The sequence below is a fragment of the Ammospiza caudacuta genome, chromosome 3, assembly GCF_027887145.1.
Source record: "Ammospiza caudacuta isolate bAmmCau1 chromosome 3, bAmmCau1.pri, whole genome shotgun sequence".
Lineage (NCBI taxonomy): Eukaryota > Metazoa > Chordata > Aves > Passeriformes > Passerellidae > Ammospiza > Ammospiza caudacuta.
The window spans coordinates 112,232,046-112,258,323 of record NC_080595.1 but is presented as its reverse complement, the minus strand read 5'-3'; the positions used below and the strand labels follow the sequence as shown (position 1 = coordinate 112,258,323).

At 42.4% G+C, this 26,278-nt stretch overlaps 1 protein-coding gene across 1 annotated transcript in view; it reads right to left on the bottom strand.

Annotated features, from left to right (window-relative positions):
• Positions 1–9,258, bottom strand: part of RCAN2 (regulator of calcineurin 2) — a 79,700-nt gene extending 70,442 nt beyond the window's left edge. Inside the window, exon 1 of the mRNA XM_058801480.1 lies at positions 9,034–9,258. Within this exon, the coding sequence (XP_058657463.1) occupies positions 9,034–9,258 (225 nt within the window). The remainder of the gene's footprint in view (positions 1–9,033) is intronic.
• Between the last annotated feature and the right edge of the window lie 17,020 nt (positions 9,259–26,278).

Here is a 26,278-nt window from a genome sequence, read left to right as displayed (position 1 = left end):
GTTGCCCTAACCACATTAGAATGGCTTTACTGCACTTTTTGATTACTATCAGCTAGAAAAACAGGATTTTTGTTGATTTCAGAGTGACAGTTTGCTGGAGAGAGAAGGGCAAAACTGTGTTTGATTATTAGCAGATATTTGCTGATAAGAACTACTTAGTGGAACAAACCAAGACTCTTCTATAAATTACATAAAGGCAGCTTTTCCCTTTGGGAGCTGTAGCTCTTGCTCATGTCAGCAGATACAGAAGGGTTGACTTCTTCCTTTAACATACAATGTGTTCAATGAGGCCCAAGGAAGTTCCTGCAGAGTTCATGGCTGTGCTTTATTCCAAGTGTGACCTGCTATCTTATCATCTTGGCTTTTATTGCTTTATAAAAACATACCATGACTTAGATTGCCAGGCAAGAAAAGAAAAGGGGAAAAAACCCAAACAGGAGTAACACTGCTCAAGAACAGCAAGTATCCCCAGTTACAATAAATTTTATCATTCCAGAAAACAACATATCCTGCTATCATCCTGGAGAAGAAAGGCTCAATATTCTGTGCCCATGCAGTCAAACTCCAGTATTTTCAAGAAGGCTAACTCAGAAGGAGTTATCAGAAGGATAAATCAGAAGGAAAACTCAACCAACACCAAAACTCAGTCAGCAGAAGTCCCTGGCTGAACCCCCATTCCAGCTAACCCTGGTGGAGCTCAGAGAAAGCCACAGCAGCCTCAGTGCTCCAGGCCAGATCCAACTTCCTCAAAGATCAAAAGGCATTTGAGTCCAGGAATTTAGTTCAACCTATTACTGGAGACAGACAACTGCCAAGTGGAATCTTAACCTAAATTTGTACAGTGTTTAGGAATATCTAAATCAGACCTACCCACAGTTAATCCTACAGTGCCCATCGTGCTGGAGAAAGGAGTAATTAAGAGGATGATTTTTTACTGACTTACACACAAGACTTTGCAATTCCCTGTGGCTCCCAGAGCCTGTTTACTCATGTCCTAACTGAAGGCCCTCAGAAACCTTGGCATAGATTTAGCAACATCTTTGTTAAAATGTCTCATTATTCAAAAGTCTGTATTTTAGTAGAACTACTAAGAAAATTATATTCAAAAAAAAAAAAAAAAAAAAGAAAAGAAAAAAAGGAAATACCCTGAATGGTCCTTTCCCAGGAAAGATTTCCCATCCATCCTGGTTTGAGATAACACATTCCCTCTAGACTGCAGAGTAGAACACAGCCACAGAAAGCCAACACTGGAAGAATTTTTCCATAGTTGCTCTTAAGGAAAAAAAGTTCATTTCCAAATTTAAAAAGCAGACAGTAACTGCTGTCTTGTGTGTTCTGGAAAGAACATTAATCAGGTTATTTTTGTAATTTACAAACAACTAGTATAGTTAAATGTTTTGAAGCACTACTTCAGATTTCAGCTGCAAGGAATACTGGCCTGCCTTTAAGCCAGTTGGTTTTTTGCCAGGCACGTTCTCCCACTGAAACAGGGGCATTTGTGCTACCAAGAACACTGTGCATGGATGGGAAAGTAACCTCAAGGACTGGAACAATTATTACACAGCATCCACATGACAGACAGAGGCCTTCAGACCCAGAAATACTTGTTACTAACTTCTTGGTTGGTTGAGGAGTTTTTTTGTTTAAAGAGAAGACAACACCAGCAGCACCACAGAAACACCAAACCACATTTTCAGAGCAGAATATTGATGTAATTGAGGAATATTCAGAGATGAGTAATTCCTGCATGCTAACAGCATCATCTCCAGAACAACCCAAGAGAAGATGGAAGGAATGCCTAAACTACACTGACAAGTCCTTACAGCTCCTTTGGAAATTCTGCAGATCACCTCAGAGGAAATTACCATCAGACCCTATATACATACATAAATGCAAGTTGTCTTGTTAAGAGCTACAAGAACAGTCTTAAATCATCTCCTTATAAATATGCATTGACATTCTGAATATGCAAAACACACCAATCAAAATTAACTCATTTTCTGCCTCTGAACCACAATGAATACTCAACAGATCCCAAATGTCAGTGAAGGTGAACTTCCCTACTTCCCCTTCTCCAGTAAAACCTCAGCTCCTTATGGTTACTGTGGCTTGAGACCTAAGGAGTTCCAGACACTGAGATGCTTTGTGGGTCTTACTGCCAGTCATGTTTCGAGTTCACATGCCACAGGACATCCACCTTCATGAAGTTACTGCTTTTCTTATGGAGCTCCTCAACAGAACTCACACCTGACCTGTGGGCAAAGCACAGGAACAGCAGCTACAGGGAGGAGCTGTGACACCACATCCCATTCCAGGTGCCAACACAGAGCTGGATTACAAGGTCCAGCAGCTACACCATGGGGTAAAAGGGAAGTTTATGAAGGACAAATGCAGAATTGTAGAATAACTTGAGTTGGAAGGGATCTAAAAAGATGATCTATTCCCAGTCCCTGCCATGGGCAGGGTCCCCTTCCACTAGACAAGGATGCTGCAAGCTCCAACCAAGCTGGCCTTGAACACTTCCAGGGATGGGATATTCACATCTCTCAGCAACCTGTGCCAGGGTCTCAACACTCACAGTAAAGAATTTCTTCTTAATATCTAATGTCAACCTACCCTCCCTTTGGTTTAAGGCCATTTTAAGGCTAAATATCAACAGCTTCTTTCAGCTGGAGAGAGAATGTGCATAATGAGGCTGAAAAAATCAGGCTTACCACTCCAGCAGTCAGATGGAATATCAGATGCAGAGCATGGAAGGTCACAGGTGTTTTCAGACAAAACACTGTATTGCTCAGAGACGGTTCATAGGAAAAGTTTTTGAAATTAGTCACAGAAAAAGTGCAATAGAAAATGAAAGAGTGCATATTTCTTAATGCAAGAACAGCCTCCTAAAGCTTTATTTTAGTGCTTCCAAAAGTGCATACAAAAAAAGCAGTGCTTGGCTGTCTGCAAACAAGCACCCAGGGAAAAGTGCAAAATAGGATTCCCAGGGGGCAGCTGTGATTCATGAAGGACACTGCTCCTGCAGCCACTCTTTGCAAGCTCTCTGTATTTTCATTTTATTGGATGCACAGACAGAGCATAGTAAAGAAACACTTCCATTTTCACAGAATGACAGGGAATAACACTCATCCCATTTATAAACTGGACAAAGAAAAGTAGGTGGATTCCACTGCATGAGGCACAGTCTGCTTCAAGCAGCAGCTTCTGATAATGTTATCATATCAACCAACACCAACCTTAAAAGGTAGAAAAACTGAAAGTAAAACAAAGCAACAGCAAGTGTACGAGGAAGGCAAAGTGAAGCCTGCATTCCTTTCCAGCCTTGGAGCCTGACTTCATCTTTGCTAGGGCGACCTTCCACTGGGTCCAGGCTTGAATACTAATATTAGACTAAAAAGAAGTGTGCAACCCTCTAAATATAATGATGACTCAACACCTAGAGGCTTCAGTGATGTAATATGAACAAAGAGATTCTGACTTCACAATCTAGATACTTAAAACTCAAGTCAAAAGGAACAGATTTTCATTCCCCTGCGGACACACATCCTGCCTTGAGCCTCCCAGAGCATCATCTTGAATTAGCCTGTATGAAAAGGGAACTGGAGAAACATTTCACACATGGCAACAGACACACTGGCTCCACTTTGTTTAAAAGGAGCACTGAACAGACACATTTCAATTATCTGCTTCAGTCAAAGCATCAGCAGGAACTTTCAGTTCCAGAATTAACATATAAAAGTTAAAGACAACACAGCACACCAGTGAGCAGTCCAGTGCCTTTCACTGAATCTTAAAAATAAAAATAGCAGCATGAAAATGGACCTTGTTGAGAAATCTGAATGCAAGTTCAAAGGGAAAAAAGCCTTTACAAGTAAGGCTACAAAGAGTTCTTAAAGCATCACTCTTGGACAAATATTTCAGCACCCACCTGAGGGAGCATGAAATATTTTTCAGGATCCAAGTTCAATAATACATCTTAAAAAATAAAGTCAGAGGAAGTTTAACAGAGGCTTCTGCAGTAAGAGCAAGCAATCATCCAATATACGTAAATAAAGTTGTAATGTGAAAGAATCCCTCATGAAAATAGTAATTGTTTTCACAGTAAAGTCCTTCTATTAAAATAGGATTATCTTTTCCATTGGCTTATTAGTTTGACTTTTCTCCTTCCTGCCCCACCCCACCTCCATTAAGCTCATGGTTCAGAAAATGCATTTTTAATCACCTTCACTCCCCATCTTGCATTCCCACACTGGCCCTCTGCATCAGAAGAATCAGTAGACACTTCAAGAAGTGCTCACAGAATCACAGATTGGAGCAGGTTGGAAAGGACCTCTGAGGGTCAACCTTTCCAACACACCCCTGGCTCAAGCAGGGTCAGCTTGAGCTCAGCTCCCCAGGACCATGTCCAGACAGCACAGAGTATCTCCATGGGGAGAGAGAGACTGCACCACCTCCCTGGGCACCCTGTGGTAGGACTGCCACAGCACAAAATGTTTCCTGATGTTCAGAAGGAACCTCCTGCATTTCAGCTGATGCCCATGGCCTCTGCTGCTGGCACTTGGCACCCCTGAAGAGTCTGGATGAGCCCTGTTTGCACCCTGCCTTCAGGGGTTCACACACACTGCTCAGATCCACCTGAGCCTGCTCCAGCTCAACAGGCACAGCTCCCTTGGCCTTTCTTCAGAGCAGACAGACTCCCATCTCTTTATCTCTGTGACCTCCCTCCAGTATGTCTACATCTTCCTCATGCTGGAAATTCCAGAACTGGAAATATTTGATCAGTATTTTCTCATGCAGAAATAACAATATATCTCCCATTTGCTTAGATTACATTGGCAAGAAAAAGCACTTGGTGGACTTTGGCTATCACTGCCTAGGCACTTTCACCATAACTAAAATGCTCAGAAACTGATGAATCATTCTTTATCTGAAATAAAACCATCAAGTTTAACTGGTTCTCCTTCCAATTTCAGCCAAAAGAATGGTAAAAAAAGGAGCATGCAGCTTCTAAAATGCTTGAGGAAACACATCCTTCCCTCATGAAAACATATTCTAATAATGAATATTATTAGCTTTGTCTAAGTGTCTCCTGAGGCACTACAGCATCTAAAGAAACCATCCTAAGAGACAAAGATGCTTCACTTTGACAGTGTGTTTACCAGCCCCAGCCTGAAGGAAGCTGGAGTCACAGAACAGAAAGGTTGGTTTTACAAACAGGGATACATGCATAACAAAAGCACAACAAAAGAGTTACCAGCAGAGTTTAAGGGCTATGGGGAGCAATTAATTCCTGAAACACTCAAATGCCCACCCTCAGGAGTTATCAGAGCCATGGCCTTTGGCTCACCAACACACTTGCTTTATCAGGAAAGCTAAAAGGAGCAGCATCTCCCATTCAGTCACACTACCAGCCAAAAGTAAGTCTCAATTTTGCCAACTCTTGCTCACACATAAATGGTCCCATCGATGTGACAAAACCCAGGGTTAAGGTGTAATTTTATTTTTTGCTTCTTTACAATAAGATTTCCATGACCCAACCAAGTCAGTGCTGTACAGTCCAAAACACCAAATTAATCTGCCCCTACCAAATGATCAAAACACAGGACAGTGACAGGGGCACAACCAAATGTGATCCCAGCTTAGCAACAGATTATCCTGTTGGATAATCTTCTCCACACCTTTGCTGGATTTTAGGAACTAAAAAGCTCTGTATTTTGAGCACACTGTAAAGAAGGTACAATTTCATTTTCCATAGGAGGACGGCTGTCCATGATGGGAGTGGAGATAGGCAAAGCCACCTCCCCTCAGCTATAGCAAGCTGCCATCCTTCTCAAGCTGCTAAAACAGCACAAATCCTTAAATGCCCATAGTATGGACCCAGTTATCTGGGGCATTCTCCTGATCCAAGCACACACTTCTTTCCAGGAACACAGCTTGGAAGGTAGGGAAATAGTTTTTGACCAGATCCTCTGTTACTGAAGCAAGATCAGCTGTAGGGAGCATTAATCTATATTCCCCTTTTCTTCAGTGTTTCAGGGCAGTCAGTTCCAACTAGCTTCCTTGAAGCCTGATGGCAAACTCATCTTTAGGTCCCAGAGTGCACAACTCTTGAGGCTCAGCATAGTGAGACCTCAGGGTGCCAGCCAGGAGAAGACCCAAGCTGTGTCTTTCCCTGCAAAGGACACGGCCTTCAGCTGCCAGAATTCCTCACCTTCAGAGAATGAACATCCAAACTCAGGCTCCCTGCAGATGCCATCATTGCTTTTGACAGAAGACTGAATCCTTTCTAAGAGGGATTGTAGATGCACAGCACTGGTGAGAGGGTATTTCTAACACAAGACTCAGAACAAACCAAATCAGCTTATCCCCAGCACAGGTGTACGTGCTGCCAGGAGCTGCTGCAAGGCCACATTCCAGCACAACCTGGAATTTACCCTGTATCTGATACAAAGGAGTTAAATGTCTTCCAATTAAAACCTGTCTTCAGTGAGTGCATTGCTTAGATATCAGTGTGTTAGAAGTTTGAACTTGACATTTCAGCCCCTTGGACACCTCAGATAATACAACTTTAGAACTGACAGGGTAACTTCTTTACTTTAATGCTGTTCCATGCTAAAGCCACTCAGAACTTTCCACACCAATTCAAACCAGCCATTCACAATGAGGGGCTTCTCTGGCTTCCTTTACTACTAACTTGTAACTTCCAATCATATATTCACTTTACTCCTAAAAGTGCAGGTCAAGAGTAAAAGTTAAAAAAAACATTACAAAAAGCTTTACTTTCTGCAGAATGAATGCCATAATGAAATAATTTTAGATATAACCATTACTGTAGTACATACTTTTTAGAAGCTTAGTGTACCATTACATATAGTTTGGGTGAATATATAATTGAAGATATGATTGTTAGCACCATTTATGAACAGTGATCATGTGAGATTTTAAAATTTAGCTTAGCAACTTGACAATATTTTTATTTTGAATTTGTGTGTGCTCTTATCTTGCAGCAACAGTTATTAATAGAAAGGATTATGGATATTAATCAACTGGAAAACCCAAGACCATGTTCTACAGGAATAATAAAAACCATCACCAACTCCCCAGGTTCTTGGATTTAATGAGAAATATGAGGGTAATCCCATCTTGTTAAATTGAGACTTAGAGGAGTAAGCACTTACCTGCAAACAGCTTGAACCCTCAGCAGGCACAGGGCATTCACAGCCCCACTGGCACAGAACATCCACCTCCACAACCCAGCTGCTATTCTTGAGACACATCCCTAAGTCCTGCAAGTCTTTGGGGATTGCTATCCCACATACTTACATAATCAGCCATTCCATTTTCTAACTAAGCCAGCAGCTAAATACCAGAATGCAGCTCTCAAAAGGGAAAGCTCAAGAGCAAGTGGGGATAGAATCTCTGCAGGGTAAACAGAGATTCTCTACTTCCAGGTGGGCTTCTGTTTTCTCCCTTTAAAACTGGACTTTCAGACCCCTTAACTTCAGTCAAGCTCATTACCAGATAGTGAGGAAATTTTGGAAAATGGCAGAATGTAATTGCAAGATGCTTATTAGCAAAAGGCCTGTTCAATAAAATAGGGAACTGGTTTTCAAAATTGCAATTTAGAGTGCAGAATTTGTAATATATAATTGCCCATTTTAAAGCTCATATTGCAGCACTAATCTATATTACTCAAACATACACAGGACATTATTACAGAAGATAAAAATGCCTAAAAAACTAAACCTGAATAATTCCACTTGTACAGCCTCACCAGACATCACTTTCAGTATCTTTAACAGGGAGCTTGTATCCTTAGAAATCTTGTTTTATTCCCCTTTTATCTGGAAATCTCCCCACTAAAAAGTCTTTGTCCATTCTGGCCTGCTCTGGTCCCAGTGATTTTGTAGTTTTATCTGGGTACCTCAGGCAGTTTCAGGCAAAACCCACTGTACCACTGCCAGCTTGTTTCTGAATTGAAAATTCTGAACAGGACACTCAAGTAGCTTGAGATGTGCCTATAACAATTAGCTCAGACTCATTTCATCAGACAATAAAGCCCCAAGCTATCAGTTTTATATTCTTGCAGTCTCAGTCAGAAATAACACTAGACTAAGAAACAGGAACTGAATGCTTCCTACAAGAGTTGTTTTTTTGTTATTATTATTATCTTAAGACCATGTTGTTCTCAGCATTGTTTTAGGTTAATTGCAGAGTTCCAAATATTTTCATGAAGTTTCTCATGTGCTTTTATCTAGAAAATCTGAAGTGAATGACAGTGAGAACACAGTATTACAGATAACTTAAAACACACCAGACCTTATCTCTCTTCTCTACAAGTGCATGGAAGGAGGCTGGAGTGAGGCAGGTGGTGGTCTCTTATCCAAATCAGCAATCAGTAAGACATAAGAAAAAGGTCTCAAGGCATGCCAGGGGAGGTTTAGCCTGGATATTAGGAAAAAATTATCCACCAAAATGGCTGTCAAGCATTGGAACAGGCTGCCCAGAGAAGGGGTTGAGTCATCAGCCCTGGAGGGGTTTAAAATATGTGTACATGTGGCACTTGGGGACACAGTTTAGTGGTGGGCTTGGCAGTGCTGGGCTAATGGTTGGATTCAATCTTAAAGGTCTTTGCCAACCTAAGGATTCTCTAATTCTGTGAGAAAATACAGAAAGGCAGCCTCTCATCTCAGTGATCTATGATCAGCAAGCAGGAGCAGCCATCACATGTTTGACTTTTCTGTTCCCACCATCCCTGCAGCCAAGGTTGCCATGAAAACACAAACCTTCATTTCAGTATTCTGCAAATCTCAACAAAAGAAAAACATTTTTGTTGACCTCAGCTGACAAAAAGGCTTTTAAGCTCTTGAAATAAACGTCAAAGCAGAATGCTGCAGTCACCTAAGAAAGAAGACATATTTGTGATCAAGTTTCTTTGCATGAAACCGATGAAACTCTTTCACTGACAGCAGTAAACAGATATAAAGCATGGGTTTCTCTTACAGGGAAATCTGGAAACAGACACTGTACCTTACTGTCCTCATCCTCAAACACGGACTGGTGAACATTACAGGCAAAGAGAGAATTTGGGAGATCGTTGAAATCGATTATTTCATGGAAGTCTTCCTCTGCAAAACATCTCTTGAGGCCGTTGTCTCCATTGATAGAGTACAGCAGGAGCTGTCCTCCATCCTCTGGGATGCAGCCATACTGGCCAAGGCCCCTCATTCCAAAGAAGTAAGAATCTCCCCTCATCCCTGCAGCACAGAGAAGAGAACATCACACAGTTACACAATGTATTTAAATGTTCATATCCACAAGGTAACCCTGAGATTCTAAAGTCTGGGGGCTCTGTTGGTACAACATAAATTTCACACAATTCCAAGGCAACAGCTGGCCTCTGACACAGGGCAATGAGACCAGTCTCACCAAGGTTCAAACAGGGGCTTTAACTTCATTTATTAGCACAGAAAATGCCTAAACATACCAGTGCAAGCTTCTGAACACAAGCAAATAGACATTACTTAAGGGCCCCTTGCCCTGTGAGAACACACTGCTGTATTTGGGTTTAAAAGAACCATCTTTGTTACTGGGAAGGCTGCTGGTGCTTCTGAGTCTGCAGCCAACTCAGGAAGCATAATGCTCAGGGTAAGAAGAACTTTGAAAATAACTTTGCAATTTAAACCAGGCTTCAAGGAAAAAAAAACCTAAATAAAAGACCCTTATGGAAAGGAGCATGAACACAGCATCATCAAAAATCAGTACAACCAAGACGCATCTCTGCCACACAGAACACAGCCAATTTCTTCTACAGTTTAGGCTGGTTTTCAAAGCCCATTAGCAATTTCTTTGCATCTTAATCACACCAGGTAGCAAATAAAGTTAAGAGAAGAGTGGACTCAAGATGACTTTCAGCACTTTTAGGAGCTGATTTTGGAGCCTTTATCCCAAATGCATCAGTAGATAAAGGTAATTTTAAAGCACACAAATTGATGGGCACACATAATGAGCCCATACATAAAATGGTGTCACTACTGATGAGAGAAAGCTTCATGCCAGCCAAGGGGAGTAAGTCAAGGTCCAATTAATGATCAGTGTGTTAATTAGTATTTAATCAGCTATTTACCAGTCCTTAGTAGACATCAACTTATTGCATCTAGAGAGCCCCAGGGAGTTAAGTAGAAGTTTACTGGATAATAATCTATTCCTTTTTATTTATTTCAATAACAATATGCAATCATTAGCTGCTTTTCCTCCTAGCACAAGCATTTAGAGAGTTACATAAACTCAGTGTGCTCATCTGTTCTGCTCTGCCCTTGCTCTCTTGCATACTTGCTATTCTCTATAAATAGCTGTAAATATTAGCTCAAACACACTATATAGAACTGCTGTCCAAAATTAAACCATATGGGTTTATTACACTTAATCTCAGTAAAGCTAAATTATGGAGCTAATTTGCTATGGCTGTGCCTTTCAAATAACCTCTGCTCTGAAATGAGATTTGGATGATGACAGAGCACATCATTCCATAACATAAGGTTATGGAAATATCAGTAATTGTTATTGCTGGAGTCTCAGGGCTAATCACAGAAGTTCTCAAGTACACAAGCTGAAGCCATGCTCAAAAGTACTGTGTTAACCTGAGGATGGGTTTTCAGGCTGTCAAACACACACTTTGCTTTCAGCAGCTCAGCCCAATACTAGCACAATTACCTCCAACTAATTTCAGTTTAGAAATTAAATTCTAAATTCTGATTGGGAAGAGGAAGCCTGAACAACTGGCAGAAGAGATGGCTACAAGTTCAGCAGTACATGTTAGTGTAGCAGAGCTCACCCTCACAGCAACATTGCCTCTGGTATTTGCACCAACTCACTTAAGCTTTGTGTTACTGCACATTTCATGGTAAACACATCCAGGGAAATACTGGAAAAAAATCCTCATAGCAGCCAGAAACTTCACATCAGAATGCAGTATTTTCTCTAGTAAAAAGCTTTAATAAATCATCTCCTCCAAGAATAATCATCTCTAAGCATGTTTGTCATTGTGTCTAGCTTGTGTCATTAGGTTTATGGAAATGAACCTCAAGCCCAGTGTTACAAAACACAATTTACATGGCAGAGCAGATTGGTGCCAGGTTGTGGGAAGAATTTCATTCACAACAGACAAAAAAATTTGCAGCCAGGGAAGACACTGACCATCTGAGAGTTACACACTGGACATGCTAAAGTTGTAGAAATCTGGATTATAATGTTAAAGTTAACAAGTTTCATACCTCCTTTCCCAAGGCATAACAAGGCTAATTGTGCAGAGAATCTCAATTAAGAAACAAGTCAGAAGTCTGCAGGCTTCCTCACTAAACAGTTGTTTATTTTTCTCTCCTGGGAGAGCCATATTATAAGTACTACATAGGAAAGCTTTTAAGTTAGGAATTCAGCAAAACCCCAAAGACAACAAAACAGAACAGGATTTTAAGTTATAACCATGAAGCTCAGGTTTTTAACCAACAAAATGATCATATGCTGCATCAGCCAGGATGAGAAATTAATAAATATTTAAATCCTGTGGCAGTATTCTTGCTCTGCTAGAGCTCTTGGATAGGAAAAACTTGATTCTTTTTTTTTCCAGCCAATTATTGAGACATTTTTGCCCAGTGGGACTTGGGTATTGGCCAAGCCTTTTGAAGAAAGTCACTGTCTCACAGGCTTGTGGCCAGCTCTTATCCCAGACCTGCAGAGGCATCTTCTACTCTTAAGATACACCCAGAGTTCAGATTAGTGTTCCCTCCACTAGCAAATTAGCTTATACCTGATTCCTAAATCCTCTGCCCAATTTATGATGGATGGTTAGGAACACCTGTATGGGGTAACTGTTGTTTCACAGGTTCTCCTTTGCCACGCACTGCACCATGGAAAGCACAGCACCACAGTTAAAACAGAAACCTCACTAAGAAAATGTTCCCCCACATGTTCACACACATGTTCCCCAAGGGAAATACACTGCCCATGAGCCTGAGCTCAATGATAATCAGAGGGGACAAACACACTTGAATCAACATTTGTTAACTTCTGATTGAAGTCTGCTATCTCTAGGCATAAGATGGAAATCTTCCATTTTTCCATATTATGAATAGTGTTACACATACAAACATTTACATATATATATATATATATATATATATGTAAAAAATCATAACTTCATATCCTTTATTATGTCTGTCAAACCTGAAGGCTCAGCTATCATGTTGTTGGTAGTGGTTTTGCAGTTTCTTTGAAATTATTTAGCCACTTCAGGCAGTCCTCTGACAAAAAAAATTCCCTTTCCAGTTATTTAACTAATTTAGAACAAAAGAATTTATATTTCAAATCTCTTAAAACAATTAAGTCTAAGTCATGTACCATCCATGAACTGGATTTCCATATCAAATAAGCCCAATTAAAAGTAATCTTTTATGTTACAATAATACAATCACTGGATCACATTCCCATTTATGTTAAAGCTCCTTTCCACAGCTTCTGACAAGATGAGTTAATTTCATCCCCTTAGGATCCTTTTTATATTAAAAAAAAAAAAAACAAAAAAAAAAAAAAACCAAATAAGAGTAAACTGTACTTACCTTCCTTTTAAAATGCAATGAATTCAAATCAAGTTATGCATTTGTTTCTCCCCTCCCAAATCAGATTTTACAAATACTTGAGATACCAGAAGTTGCCATACAGAGTTTCAAAAAAGGGGCAATGCCATTAAAAAAATAAATATATACACTAATATAGGCTCTATCCAGAACCAATATTGATGCTAAATTATCCAAAATCTTACCTGGGATCATGACAGCAAACTCTGTCAGGATTGTTCCCCTGAAAAGTCTGAGGCAGATTCAAACCTGAGCCAAACAACTTCATGGAACCTCCAGCTTCAGCTGAGCACTTGCCACATCCATTTATTCCCTTTATTTAAAGCCCACCTGAATGTTATTTCTGAATTTGGTGTAAGGTTTGGACCCCCAACTTTAATACACCCCACAGAATGAGAAGCTCAAGAGTGCTGCACTTTTAACCCTTGGAGAACCACAGCAGCCACTTCCCTCCCAGCCCCTACCCATCACTTCACTCTGATGTGGGTTACTTTAAATTTCTCCCCCTGTGGTCCAGGTGTGCAAAGTTTCTAATTTGGGATGGCTCCAAACACAAACACCTTCCCACTGGCACAGGTCATGTCAGTGCTCAGCACTGGAGAGGCTGTGACCAAAATCTCTGCAGAGATTCCAAGTGGAAGCTCTGTGTTCATTCTGTTACCTCACTATTTTTAGACACAGTACACCTCTAATTGAAATTAACAGAGGCCAGCAGAAAATTATACTCACTGGAAAACAGCAGCAGCTCACTGAAGTTTCTCTTTGAAAAATTACACTTATTTAGTATAAAAATGAAAGGGTAAAGATGTACATCTTCTCATGAAGTCAGACCTCTGCAGAACCAAAAATTCAGCAGAAATTGTATTGAATTAAGATCATTTGAGGACATGAAGTGTCTGAATGGACCAATGTCTTCTATATCACTGAGCATTTATAGATTTATCCACTGTTTTTATGGAAACTAATAAGGCATTTCCTTGGTGAACATTTCCCTGTCTTTAGAGTTTTTAAAAAGAATCCCTGAGGGACATCAAGAAACAGGCACATATCTCTTGAAATCACTAGGAAACTTAACTTTTTTTATTAAACACTGCTTGCCATGACAAACAACATGACTAAAAATAGACTAAAGCAAACAAAACATTACAAATAGAAGCTTTAAATATAATCACTATAAACTAGAAGTATTATTGAGCTCTGAGTGCAAACCTGGAAACTGTAATCTACAGGAGGAAAAAACAAAGAAAGAAAAGTTGCAGTTGCTTTTGTAGAAGGGGTCCAGGAGAAGTGTAGGGATTCCATCTTGGCTCCTACTGAAAAAAAAAGCCCCAAAAAAGCAATTTTTACCATAATTCAAAGGCAGGGGAGAGGCAGGAGGGAGGAAATCAAACCCAGTGAATAAGATCTTACTGCAAGAATAATTTTTTACTTAAAATATTCACTGACTTTACAGTAGCAGAGCCACCAATTTCAGTGGTGTCAGCCTAGGGCTGCACCTCCTGCTGAATCCAACTGGCCCCACACAAAAGGCTCTGTCAGAAAGCACAAATGTATCAGGGAAGGTCACAGAGTAACTTACTGGAATTTCATTCCAGTCTGCACAAGGAACACTGGAGATGAGCATTACTTTTAATGGTGCTAATTCTTCACTGTGGACAGCTCCTATGGACTTAAATAGAGGCTTTTTACTTAATTAGAAAGAGCAGAACTGGACCTCACATGACAGGATTAAAGAACCTTTGCAGCCTCAAAAGCAGCAAGGACTACAGTGACCCCCTCCCACAGCCTTCACCCTGATCTCCCACCTGGGCAAATTCCCTCACAGGAATCAAAATTATAAGTACAGGGAAGTCCATTAACATTTGAGCTCCAGATTGGTTAGCACACACAAAAATAGTGCCAATCTCTACTTCTCCTCTCACAAAAGTGGCAGATATGAGGAAGAGGATTTTATTCTATTTTTTTTTTCTAAATGCTAACTGGTGCAAATCCCACATGTTCTAATCCTTTCCATTGACATTCTAGCCGCATTAAATTTAGCTGAGACTTGGGAACTATTTTTGGAAGCTTTTAACATCCAAAGGGACTATTCAGTTTTATTCCTCTAAAGCAGGAGTGGTCAGCTCAAGCAGTCCAAGACATGCACATCACACTGAAGGTTCAGCTGTGCCTCCCACACCAGGGATGTGTCCTGAGAGCACAGAGGGGCTCTGGCATTGCCTTGCTGAGCATCTGCATCTCCAGCATGGGATAAAACAATGCAGGAGGCACTGGTGAACCCAACCAAGCCAAAATTCCAGTGCCACTGCACAAAAGGAAGGGGATACCTTGGAGCAGCCAGTGCCAGGTGTGAAGATTCCCTGTGCTGTTCTTAAAGTCAAGAAGCTGAGCTTCAATCAGTTGGGCACTACAGTAACCATGGCAACATTAAGGTATTCAAAGAACCAAAACAAAAAAAAAAAAAACAAACCACCAAGAAAACCCTCCCCAAACACAAAGAAACCAGAACAAGCCTCCTGATCACCTTCACTTGGCCTCTATGCTAATCTATTTAAAGCAAGCCCGTTTCATAAGGGGCACACAGCATCAGCGCGTCACCGGCCTTCAGCCAGAGCTGTCACCTCACACGGGGGTCACTGGAACACTCGTTCAGCCTGGAACCTGAAATTCAGAACTGTGCAGGAATCTCACCCAGAGCTACCTGCAGCAGGAGCCATCACAGGGCTTCACTCCTAGAAAACACACAATGATAACTTGGAATAACATTTCAAAGTTTCCTCCTCTAAAAGGATTTCCTGCTAGCACAGTCAAGTAATTTATAAATTATTTAATTAATTACTCCAATGCAATGACAACGTTTTCAACACAGACAAAGACAAACCAAGCTACTGAATCTGAACACAAGCTACAATACTTGGAAGGGGACAGACAAACTGAATCACACACCTGACAACTTCTCAGAAGTTTAAGGAGGATAGGAGAGATCCTGCTGTGAAAGGTACCAAAGACAGTTAACAGAGATGATCATCTACACAAAAATTTTCTTCTTCTGTCCTTGTTTACTGAGATGTGTTAGCAGTTTTCTGTAATGTTTGACATTCTCACAGTATTCAGACTTCCATCTGTACAAGCATGATAGGCAACCATATAATTTAGCTTCACTGCCAAGATGAATGCAGCAGTTTCTTTACACTAATCATGTATTTTCATAGAATAGCAGTTTTCCTTTTCATCAGGGACGGGTCTTTTATCTAGTTACACATACTCTAACTAACTAAAAGACCAAACCATTTCCAAGGGCAAAACTTGAAAGCTAAAGACAGAGGCTGGTGTAAAGTATAACCCCTGATTACACTACAATTCTCATTTAATATGATTTCTTTCAGCTGTATAAACTTATCATACATTTGTTTTTAGGAACCTTCATTAAACTCCAAACTCAAGAAATAAAGGAACAGAATATTTTAAAGAGGTACAAAAGAATATAGGAGAGGTGAGGGGGAAAAAACCCAAACCAGCGAGTTTGGAGAGCTATCTATTACATAAGCATTAAACGATATTGGCTTGGGATCACGGAATCACAGAATGGTTTGGGTTGGAAGGGATGTTAAAAACCATCTTGTTCCAACCTCCTGCCATGGGCAGGAACACCTTCCACTATCCCAGGCTGCTCCAAGCCCCATGCAGGCTGGCCTTGGGCACTTCAGGGATGGGATATTCACATCTTCTCTGGGCAACCTCTGCCAGTGCCTCACCGGCCCCACAGTAAAGAACTTATTCCTAATATCTAACCTAAACCAACCTTCCTTCACTTCAAAGCCCCTTCATTCCCCGTCGGCTACAGCAGCCAAGTTTAAAGCATCCCGAGAAAAGCCTCTCTCTCTCAGGGCTCCCGGCGCCGCCCTGCCCGGAGCTGCCCGAGCGCCCGGTCCGGGTCTGCATCGCCGCGACCCCGACCTGCTCCCAGCACGGCCGCAAACCCCTTCCCACTTCCCCATCCCTCCTCGCAAGCTCCTCCGCACCCCACCGCGGGAGACACCGGCCCCGGCCCCAATCCCTCCCGAGGGGCGGCCGCCGCCTCGCCGCGCATCCCCCGAGAGCCGCGGGTGGAAGGAACCCCGAGGGCAGCGCGGCGCCGGGGCAGGACCGCGGGGCGGTTGCGTAACCCAGGTCTGCCGGACAGCGCTGCGGCCCCGGCGGGGAAGGAGCCCCTGGAGAGGCGGCCGTGCCCTTACCTGCGGCTCGCTCGCCCTTCCCTTCCCTGCCCGCCCGGAGTCCGCCTCACTCCGCGCCCAACGCTCCCTCAGAACGCCCCGCGCCCGCCCGCGCCGCGCCCGCCAAGGTGGAGGACGGGGCGGCCCAATCAGCAACGCCTCCGCCTAAACAGGCAGGAGGCGCCACCAATGAGAACGCGAGGAGTGCTCTGGTCCCGCCCCCCACACCCCTGGCCACGCCCCGAGCTCCCGCGGCGACCCTCCGGGAATCGGTGACCGGCGGGGCCCGTGAGGGGACGGGGGACAGAGGAGAGGGCACGGGGATGTACGGGGACAGATGAGCAGGGCCAGGCGAGCCGGGCAGGGATGTGTGGGGACAAGGGATGACCGAGGACAAGTGGCAAGTGTGTGGGGACAGGCGGGAGGGACACAGGACAGGTGAGAGGGACACAGGGCAGTGAGGGGACACAGGTGAGCCAGGGCGCGAGCTCCTGACACCCGAGCACACGGAGCGGTAGAAACCGGACCGTGTTTGTTGTGTTCTCCTGGCAAAGCTGCTCTCCTTCAAGGTGTCCGTGCCCCCGCCCTGAGGGTGAGGTGGGATTGGGTGAAGTCAGGTGGGGTGGAATGGGATGGGATGGCTTAGGGTAGGGGAGAGATGGGATAAGATGGGATGGGGTAGGGACATAAAGGGTAGATTGGAATGGGAGTGACGAGGGGTGGGATGGGTGGAGTAAGGTAAGGTAGGGAAGAGATGGTGTGGGATGGAATGGGAAGGGGTGGAAAGGAATGAAATGGAATGGAAGTGAGGAGAGATGGGTAGGAGAGAGGTGGGATGGGATAGAACAGGAGTGAGAAGGGATGATGGGATAAGGTAGGGGAGAGGTGGGGTGGATGGACATCCTCACAGTGCCAGGGCACCTCGCCATGGTTTTAGTGACAGCTCCTCAGGCCCTCCTGTGGTGATGTTGCAGGGGTCTTAATTACTTTGGAGGATGAAGCTCCCAAGACTGGGTTCCCCTCAAACTGTCCTTTGGAGTGAGCTCCATCTGAGACAGAGCCAGATCTTCAGGCTCACAGGTGAATCAGGGGTATCTCCCCACTACAGATGATGCCAGACCAGAAGAAGCATCTGTAGGGCTCTAAAAGAAAGTCACGTTTGCAATAGAAAAGGGCTGATGCTGGTCATGATTTTAAAAAGAAGAGAAAGCCCTCAGATGCCCCCAAGGCATGTTTTATTAAAAGAAGGGCTATTTTCTCTCTTCCAGCTGCACATCTGAGCCTAGCAGTGATTTTCTGTGGTCTCTTTTCTTTGGAATGTAATACAAAGGGATTTAATCAATAGGGTGCTACAGAAACGTAAATAGGTTTTTGTAAAGATGGCTTTGAAAATCTATAGAATGTAATGAAGAACGAGAAGACTCCCATGTAATTATTAAATACCCTATAAAAATCTATGTTAGGAATAATTCTCCATTAGTTAAAAGATATATAAATAGATGTGTGCCATTTATAGCAGCACTTTCCAATAATAGCAGAAAATAAATAGTGTGAAGAATGAAATCAATAGTGTATCCCACCTCATCTCTAGAGACAGCAAAGAGCAATGCACTGGAGATTGCTGTATTTGCAACAGAGGAGTTTCTTCCTGGGCCCTTAACTAAATATTGATTTATGCCTTGATACCTTTCAGAGTTTCTGCTTCAGTTCTACTTTTATTTTTAAATGTATAATAGGTAACTTATAATAGTAATTATTATTTTCATTGATTTGTCCTTGTGTCTAAAATATTGATCCCTGACCATGATCTTACTGCTTTAGGCATTATGCAGAACAGTAAGCTGTGGAACCACAGATGTCACTATATAAACTAATCAGATTTTGAATCAAATTATCTGCTTGTTGGTTTTTGTTTTGGGAATTAAACCTGGTAGGATATTTTCCTTGTCTCTATTTATGTGTGTTCCCTTTGCATGATGTGTTATTTTAATATTCTGAGTAGGAAGAGCATCCACTGGGCTTTTTCTGTCCTGCATTTTATGTTATACAATTTCCTTGTGTCTTCTTATCTCCATCCTCTTAACTGTACCTTGTGTCTCAATTTTTATTAATTTTCATATTGGGAAGGATGTTTCCATTGTGATGAAGCTGCCCTAGCATATGTTTTCCTTGTGGTAAAATAGGAATCTCTGCAGTTTTGAAAGCAAGTTACCCAACCCATGCTCAGGAAAAATCAGGAAAGCCAAGGTGAGCCCTTTGGGTTTATATGCATCCTGCCACTATTGCTAAGTTGAAGGGAGAAAAACCTTAAATTTCCCTGATTGCAGTGAAATGTCCTTCAAAGCAGATAATTGTAAGAATGGCAGCAGTTGCAGGATTTTAGTATCCCCTGTTATAAGCATTAAAGATTTCTGTTAGGAAAGGTCACACAACAATATATTCTTTAGACATGGAAAAATGCTGTTGCAAAAATAATAGGATAAGAGCAATTGAGAGAAGGTCCTTTGTGGAGTCCCACCCTTCAGGCCATGCACCCTGTGCCCCTTGAAGGCTGTGGCCATCTTCCCACAGCCCAAGCAGCTGCAGGGTGCCAAAACCTGGAGGAAGCTGTAATTCTGGAAAGGATACCAAAGGAGGTGATAAAACAGCTGCTGCTTGCAGGATCCACAAGCAGTGCTGTGAGCTCATCCCACAGAACTGAGTGGGAGTTTGTTACTGATATCCCAGAGCACAGGCTTAGCCCGTCTCCTCCAAACCCTGAGCTGCTCATTATCTTCAGCCTGCACCTGCTTCCCATCTCCAGATTTAATCTGTAAGCAAAAGTGGCCTCTCAAGTGTGCTGAAGCAGACACTGAGAGTTTCAACATTACTGAAGCACTGGAACCAAAAGGTTTTGCCCCCTGACAATGTTACCTTGATTTCTGATCACCAGAATACAAACCCTGGCTAAGGCCTGCAGCCCTTGCAGATGTTCTGGTGACAAATTTCCCTTTTTTAGAAGAAACAAATAAGTAATGCCTGAAAATCTGTAGATGCTCAAGAAGTTATTGCTTCATCTTTTACATTTCTGCTTACTGGGATAATCCCAAATTCTTTGGCCAGATATGGATTATGATTTCTTGCAAATGGCTGAGTCTGGAGATTAGAAGGGATAAAGCAAGTAAAATTAATGTTGACTCTGTCAGCATTATAATCTCGATTGTTTCTGTTACTTTTTTAGAACATAAAAAACACAGTTGGATCCATCTAGCTTTGTTCTTTGTCTCCAGCAGCCAAGACTGGATGCTTAGTAAATCAGTGTAAAAATAGGCTCTATGTTCTCCTGTTTACCTTCTAATATTCCAGCAGCTAGGGAGGTAGGGATTTCTGGAATTCATGGTTGAATACAAGTTACTCCACATAGTACCTGCCAGTGGTCCTGTTCTCTGGGAGTTTTTGACTCTTTTCGAGCCCATTTGTGGTTTTGCTTTCCACAATGTGCTGTGACAGGATAGTTCTTCAGTGTATGAAAACTATTTCAAGTCTTACCCCTGTTCAAGTGTTCCTTTGTTTCAGAGGCAGTAAATTGATTGTTTATACCTTCTCACCATCATCAGAGGACAAGGTGGATTGACTTGAGATGAAGGAAGAGGGCAGGTTTAGATTAGATATTAGGAAGAAATTCTTCCCTGTGAAGCTGTAGAAGCCTTGGCACAGGCTGCTCAGAGAAGCTGTGGATTCTCCATCCCTGGAAGTGTTCAAGGCCAGACTGGAGCAACCTGGTCTAGTGGAAGGTGTCCCTGCCCATGGCAGGGGTTGGAACAAGATGACCTTATAGGTTCCTTCCAAACTATTCTGTGATTACTTTCTAGCCTTTAATTGGATTTTCCTTCACCTCTCCCTTTTTAAATTTTATGTGGTTTTCTCTGTTTTCACTGGGAGACTTTATCACCATCCTCTCTAGCCTGTCTAATTTTACAAGAAAACACTATTTTGAAACTTTGATTCTGCTAAAATGACTGTTGAATTTTGCTGGGTCTGGAATAGACAAGAGCTGTCTGGCCAAGGGACTTGGAATAACTCTGAGCATCTGGGCTAAAGAGTCCTGTGACTCTGGGGGTCTCCTCATCATCTAAGGGGGAAACTACTGATTTTCAACATTCAGTTTCCCTTTTTGACCAATTCCTAGCCCCACACTGACATTTCCAGAGGGCTTTCCACTCCTGTCTCCAGATCTCCTGCAGTGCTGGAACCAGTGTTCGTGTGTGTGTGTGGTTGGGGTTATTTTTCCCCTGTGCATTGCTTTGCACTTATCACTGCTGACCTTCATGTGCTGGTTTATCACCCAGTCACTCAGGGCAGTGAGACAGCATTGCCTCAACACCTCTCCAGTGTCTGTGTGTGCTCAGCAACTGCACAGCAGCTTAGCTGCAACACATTACAGAGAAAAGCAAAACTGTGCAAAGCAAACACTGTCTCTTCTTGCTTTTTATCTACAGAGCATTTTACACCATTCTGAGTACAGGAATAATAATTACACAATTGAAAAATTCCTGCTGGAAAGGAGGCTATCCTCTACCTGCTGTAAAATTCAGTGCCTGTAGTGCCCTTGTGCACATTACTCCATGAGCAGGTTATCATGGAGCAGAGCTGTTTCCTTTGGGGGCTTGGATATGCAGGGAAGCACGTGCTCCAGTGGGATGTCTGTTCTCTCCAAATCTGGTACATGTGGGTCAGGCAAGTGTGGAGCCCTAGAGAGAGCTTCCAGCAGCTAAAGGGGCTACAAGAGAGCTGGAGAAGGACTTTTAGTAGGGGCATGGAGTGGTAGAACAAGGAAAAGGACCTTAAGCTGAAGGAAGGCAGGGTTAAATTAGGTATTGGGAAGAAATTCTTCCCTATGAGGGTGGTGAGGCCCTGGCACAGATTACCCAGAGAAGCTGTGGATGCCTCATCCCTGGAAGTGCTCAGGTTTGGGTAGGATGGGGCTTGGAACAATGTTGTCTAGTGGAAGGTGTCCTTGCCCATGGCAGGAGATGGAATGGAATGGGATGATCCTTAAGGTCCTTTCCAATCCAAACCAGTCTGTGATTCCATAGGAACCTGTGGCACTCCTCTGGAACCCCTGAGCTCCCATATTTGCAGTAGGACACCCCCTGCATTTTGGCTCTGTTGCTCCTTAAATCTCCTCTCTGGCATATCCCTGTTGTTTCTGAGCATCTTCAGGAGCAGACAGAGGTCAGACAAGGAGCTTGTGTCTTTTAAGGCAACCAGAACAGGAACAAAAAAATCTTTCCATTTAACATCTACTTCAGAGAGTGAGAGCTGTTGGAAAAAAAATGAAGGGCTTTTTGATTTCACATTGCAAAAATTCCCTATCTAACAAAGTCCCACAAAACAGAACTTTACTATCTTATAGCTAACCCTCTGCTTTAAAGACAACAAAAATGGCACGTCCCCATTTCTGTGGAAGGAATATTTTTAACCGAGAGATGTTTTTTCAGCCTAGATGCATGATAGATCAAGGGGAAAAACAGGTTTCATTGACTTTTAAAACAACCTCCATTTGAAGAAAGAAAAACAAACCTTTTGTACTGTAACAAACAGCATCCTTACAGTACAAGTGCAACCCTCAGATCTGAAATATGGCCAGATGCAAATTGTCACATTTGAATGAGGATGCTGAAATAGAAGGTTTTCATTTTGTTCCTTGTTTCTTTAAAATTTCTTTTAAAACTCCTTATGTCCTTTTCCAAGTGCTCTCAGCAGAGTCCTGGACTGTTTATTGCATAATTGGTTCATTAAGGTCAAGGCCTGTAGAAGCTACTGTGCATATTCCAAAGCAATCTTGGAGGTGTAGCCACAATTCAAGAGCTGACTGATGATGTCAGCCCAGATTCCTCAAGGATAAACGTGGTTTGCTGCCATGTGTTAACAAACAGAAACACTTGGTTTCTAGGATTTACCCAGTCAAACTACAGGAAGCTGAAACATCTGGCTTGTCAGAATGGTCACAAGGTTACAGAGGCAACAACAAAGATGCCAGAAAATTCAATCCAGGAAATGAGTACAGTTTAACCACAAGATAAATTTGTCTCTAAACACACTGTCTTACCTTGCTGATGCACTGATTTCGATCTTTTTTAGATTTTAATTCTCCATGAATGAAACTCCATGTATTTTCAGGAAGTGCTAAACATCATGATGGTTTTTAGTAAATAATTCTTACTACCTCTCCTGCTATTTCTTACATCTGTGATAAGAATTATTAGAAGTGACTTGCCCATTGTGACCCAAATGGAAATAAAAAAATGCAATGAGCCATAGCTATGTGACCTCAAGCCAAACACTTCCAACTCATGTACCTAAATATAGACACCTAAATAAATGGCCTGGTTTTCAGGAGCACTGTGTGACTCTCAGAGTTGTAGGTGCTCTTAAAAATCAAGATGCTTATTTAGGTATCTAAATACAGACTGAGCTTCTGAATATATTATTTAATTTGCTTCAGAATGTAAACAACTAAGAAAAAAACAAAAAAGCTACGAGAAGTTTTATTTTATATGTGCTAATTAGAAGGCCACAGAATGTAATTCACTGCAAGACACAATTTACTCCTCTAAAGCAAATATTGTGGTAATTAACGTTTATTAATTGTTGAGAAGTAGAATTTAGGAGCCCTAGTTCTGAAGCAATGCTTGACAGGTTTGATGGAGAAGTCCACTGTATAAGATTTATTTCCTTTTTATTAATCTTTATCCTTAATTATGGAGATTGACACAGGAAGGCTTTCCAAAATGTCATTTAAAGGAGCTTTTTTTATATTGAGAGATCGTTAAAAAAATTTTGAATGTTTCAGTCTCCTTAAGTGTGATCCATAATCTTCAGGCTTCTTGTGTTTTTCTTTTTCCTCTGAAATTTTCATTCATTATTCTGGCACTTTTAAGTGACTACTGAAGGCATAATTGGAGTATCATGGGAAGCAGAAGGCTGTGTTATTAGTCAGCATGACACCACATACACATCCAGTTAATGGAAAATAAGCAGGTAAGTAACAATTGAGACTCTATTTCTGAACCTGAATTGTGCCTAGAAGTGAAAACTTAATTTTTCAACACTTCTACTAAGACATAGTTTGCTTACACACTTTATCTTTGGGTATGCTTGCATTTATATCATTGCATTATATATTTTACACTGATTTTCTAGAGATCACATCAGTGACTGAGAGTGATGATGCCAGTGCCCCTGTCCTGCCAGCCCTTGTGCAAGGGGAGCACTGGGGATGGCAAAATGGAAACAGTCTTGGTGACACAGACATTTTTGGGCAGTCACAGCTTCCACAGCACTGAGTCACTGCAGCAGAGCAACCTCCAAGGAGTGTCCTCCTTGCACATCAGCCAGAGGGAAGGCTCTGCCCCCTCCTCCTGCTCTCCCAGCAGTGTGACACAGCTCCAGAAGGGATAGCCAGTGCATTCAGGAGTTATCTCCTACTGAGGCACTCATCTGCCAGGCTTACCCTTGCAGTGCTGCACTGCAACTTGAAGCTTTTCAGGCATTTGGCAGCCTGGATGTCTTAAAAAACCTGAAGGAAAATGTAAGCTCAGCTGAGCTCAGTTTACAGCTGAGCTGGGAAAGGGGAAAAAGAGAACTATGGAAGTTCCTAGGGAGGATGGAAACAGTAAATGGAAGATAAAAAGGAAAGATGAAGCAAGGCCTCTCGTCTGATTGTGCCCTTTGACTGCTCCAGGGCCACCTTGGGGAGCAGCCTGCTGTGCCATCAATGTCCTGCTCAGCCAGCCCACCCAGATATCCAGTGGCATGGCACCTTCCCGGGCTGTGACATCCAGTGGCATGGCACCTTCCCGGGCTGTGACATCCAGTGGCATGGCACCTTCCTGGGCTGTGAGAGCTCAGAGCCCAGCAGGCAGGACAGCAGGACAGCCCAGCAGGCAGGACACCCTCAGCTTCCAGCTCCTTTGCCCAGCTTCCCCCCTTGACCCCTGTACAAAGATGCCAATGCTGGAACATCTCTGTGTGGAGGGATAAATGTTCCTTCCCATGGTGTGGCAGCTCAGGGCAGAAGGGATTGCAACAAACCACCTGGATTTGTCCTGGCTTGTGGATGTGTAGAGAACTCATTTCCTACAGACCCATATGCCTGAATGTACAAACTGTGCATGTGCCCAAAACCTCTGAACCAGGCTGCAAGGCCAGAATCCACTGGAAAAATTTAGCTGGATATATTGATTTATACCCAAAGGACAGAATAAAACCATCTCCTGCTGATTCAGGCCTCTATTATTTTAAGGAACAACTAGATCATTGTGCTGAAACTGGCTTTTAACCAAGTGGTGCTTGATTTTACTTCATGGTAAGCAAAGACCAGTTGCCAGGTTTTCAGATAGTAAAACATTCCTTGGTTTATTTTCTCAGAAAAAGGAACTCCAAACCTCAGCTTTAATGCCTGAAAACGCCCTAGTAATTATCCCCTTTTTATCTGCATATTATTCCAGCTCTATAAACAAGCTTAAAATAGTAAATTGTAATATTAAGATTTGGGCAAAAGAGCATCAAAGGCAATATCTTCAGCTCTAGTGAATTACTTAGAGAGCAGAACTCTTTGAGTATCTCAAGCTGCTTATCTATTTTAACCTGGGAATCACATTCAGGGGGCCATGGCCTAATACTGCAAATCACTTGATTTTCTTCTGGTGTCAAGCAAACAGAAGGACACAATGCTTTTCTGATCATTGATGGTCTTCAGAACCAAGGTCAGATAAAAGGCCAGTGCCTTGAAACTGCCTTTGCATCTGTTGTCAGCAGTTACAAAGACCAACACTATGAACCCAGAGTGTTTAATTCAAATGAGTCCAGTCTGGCTACAACTGAGACCTTTGAGGGGAAGGTGTGACAGAGCCCCATCTTCAGCTTGGATCCTGCTTTACCAGTGCAAGACCCCACAACAAGAGTGGTTTGGACATGCACTGCTGAGGGACAACAACCACAGAGCCTCTCTTGGCTCTTGTTTGGGTCAGATCTTCACAGAACTCACTGGTAATTGCCTCTGAGCAAGGACACAGGAAAAAGGGAATGCCAGTCTTTCCATTCCATAATTATGCTTTGTAAAGAACATGATCCTCCTTAGGTTTAGATTTCTCTGCCCAGCTGCGATTACACGATCTGAGAAATGCACTCAGAGAAAGATGTTTTCTGCCTTGTGGACTACCTGGAAGTTGCTTTATGGAAGCAGAATGCCCATATAGATAATTTAGATCTCCCGACTCTCCTGGTTTATGTTGTGCAGATTCCTGAAAAGTAATGAGGTTGTCTTTTCCTCCTTCCTTCACCCCAGGAATGCTCACACTCCAGAGCAAGAGCTTCTGTTTTGGAGAAATGGGCAATTTTATTGTTAGGACTATTCATACAGAAATATAATTTCAGTGCTTGGTA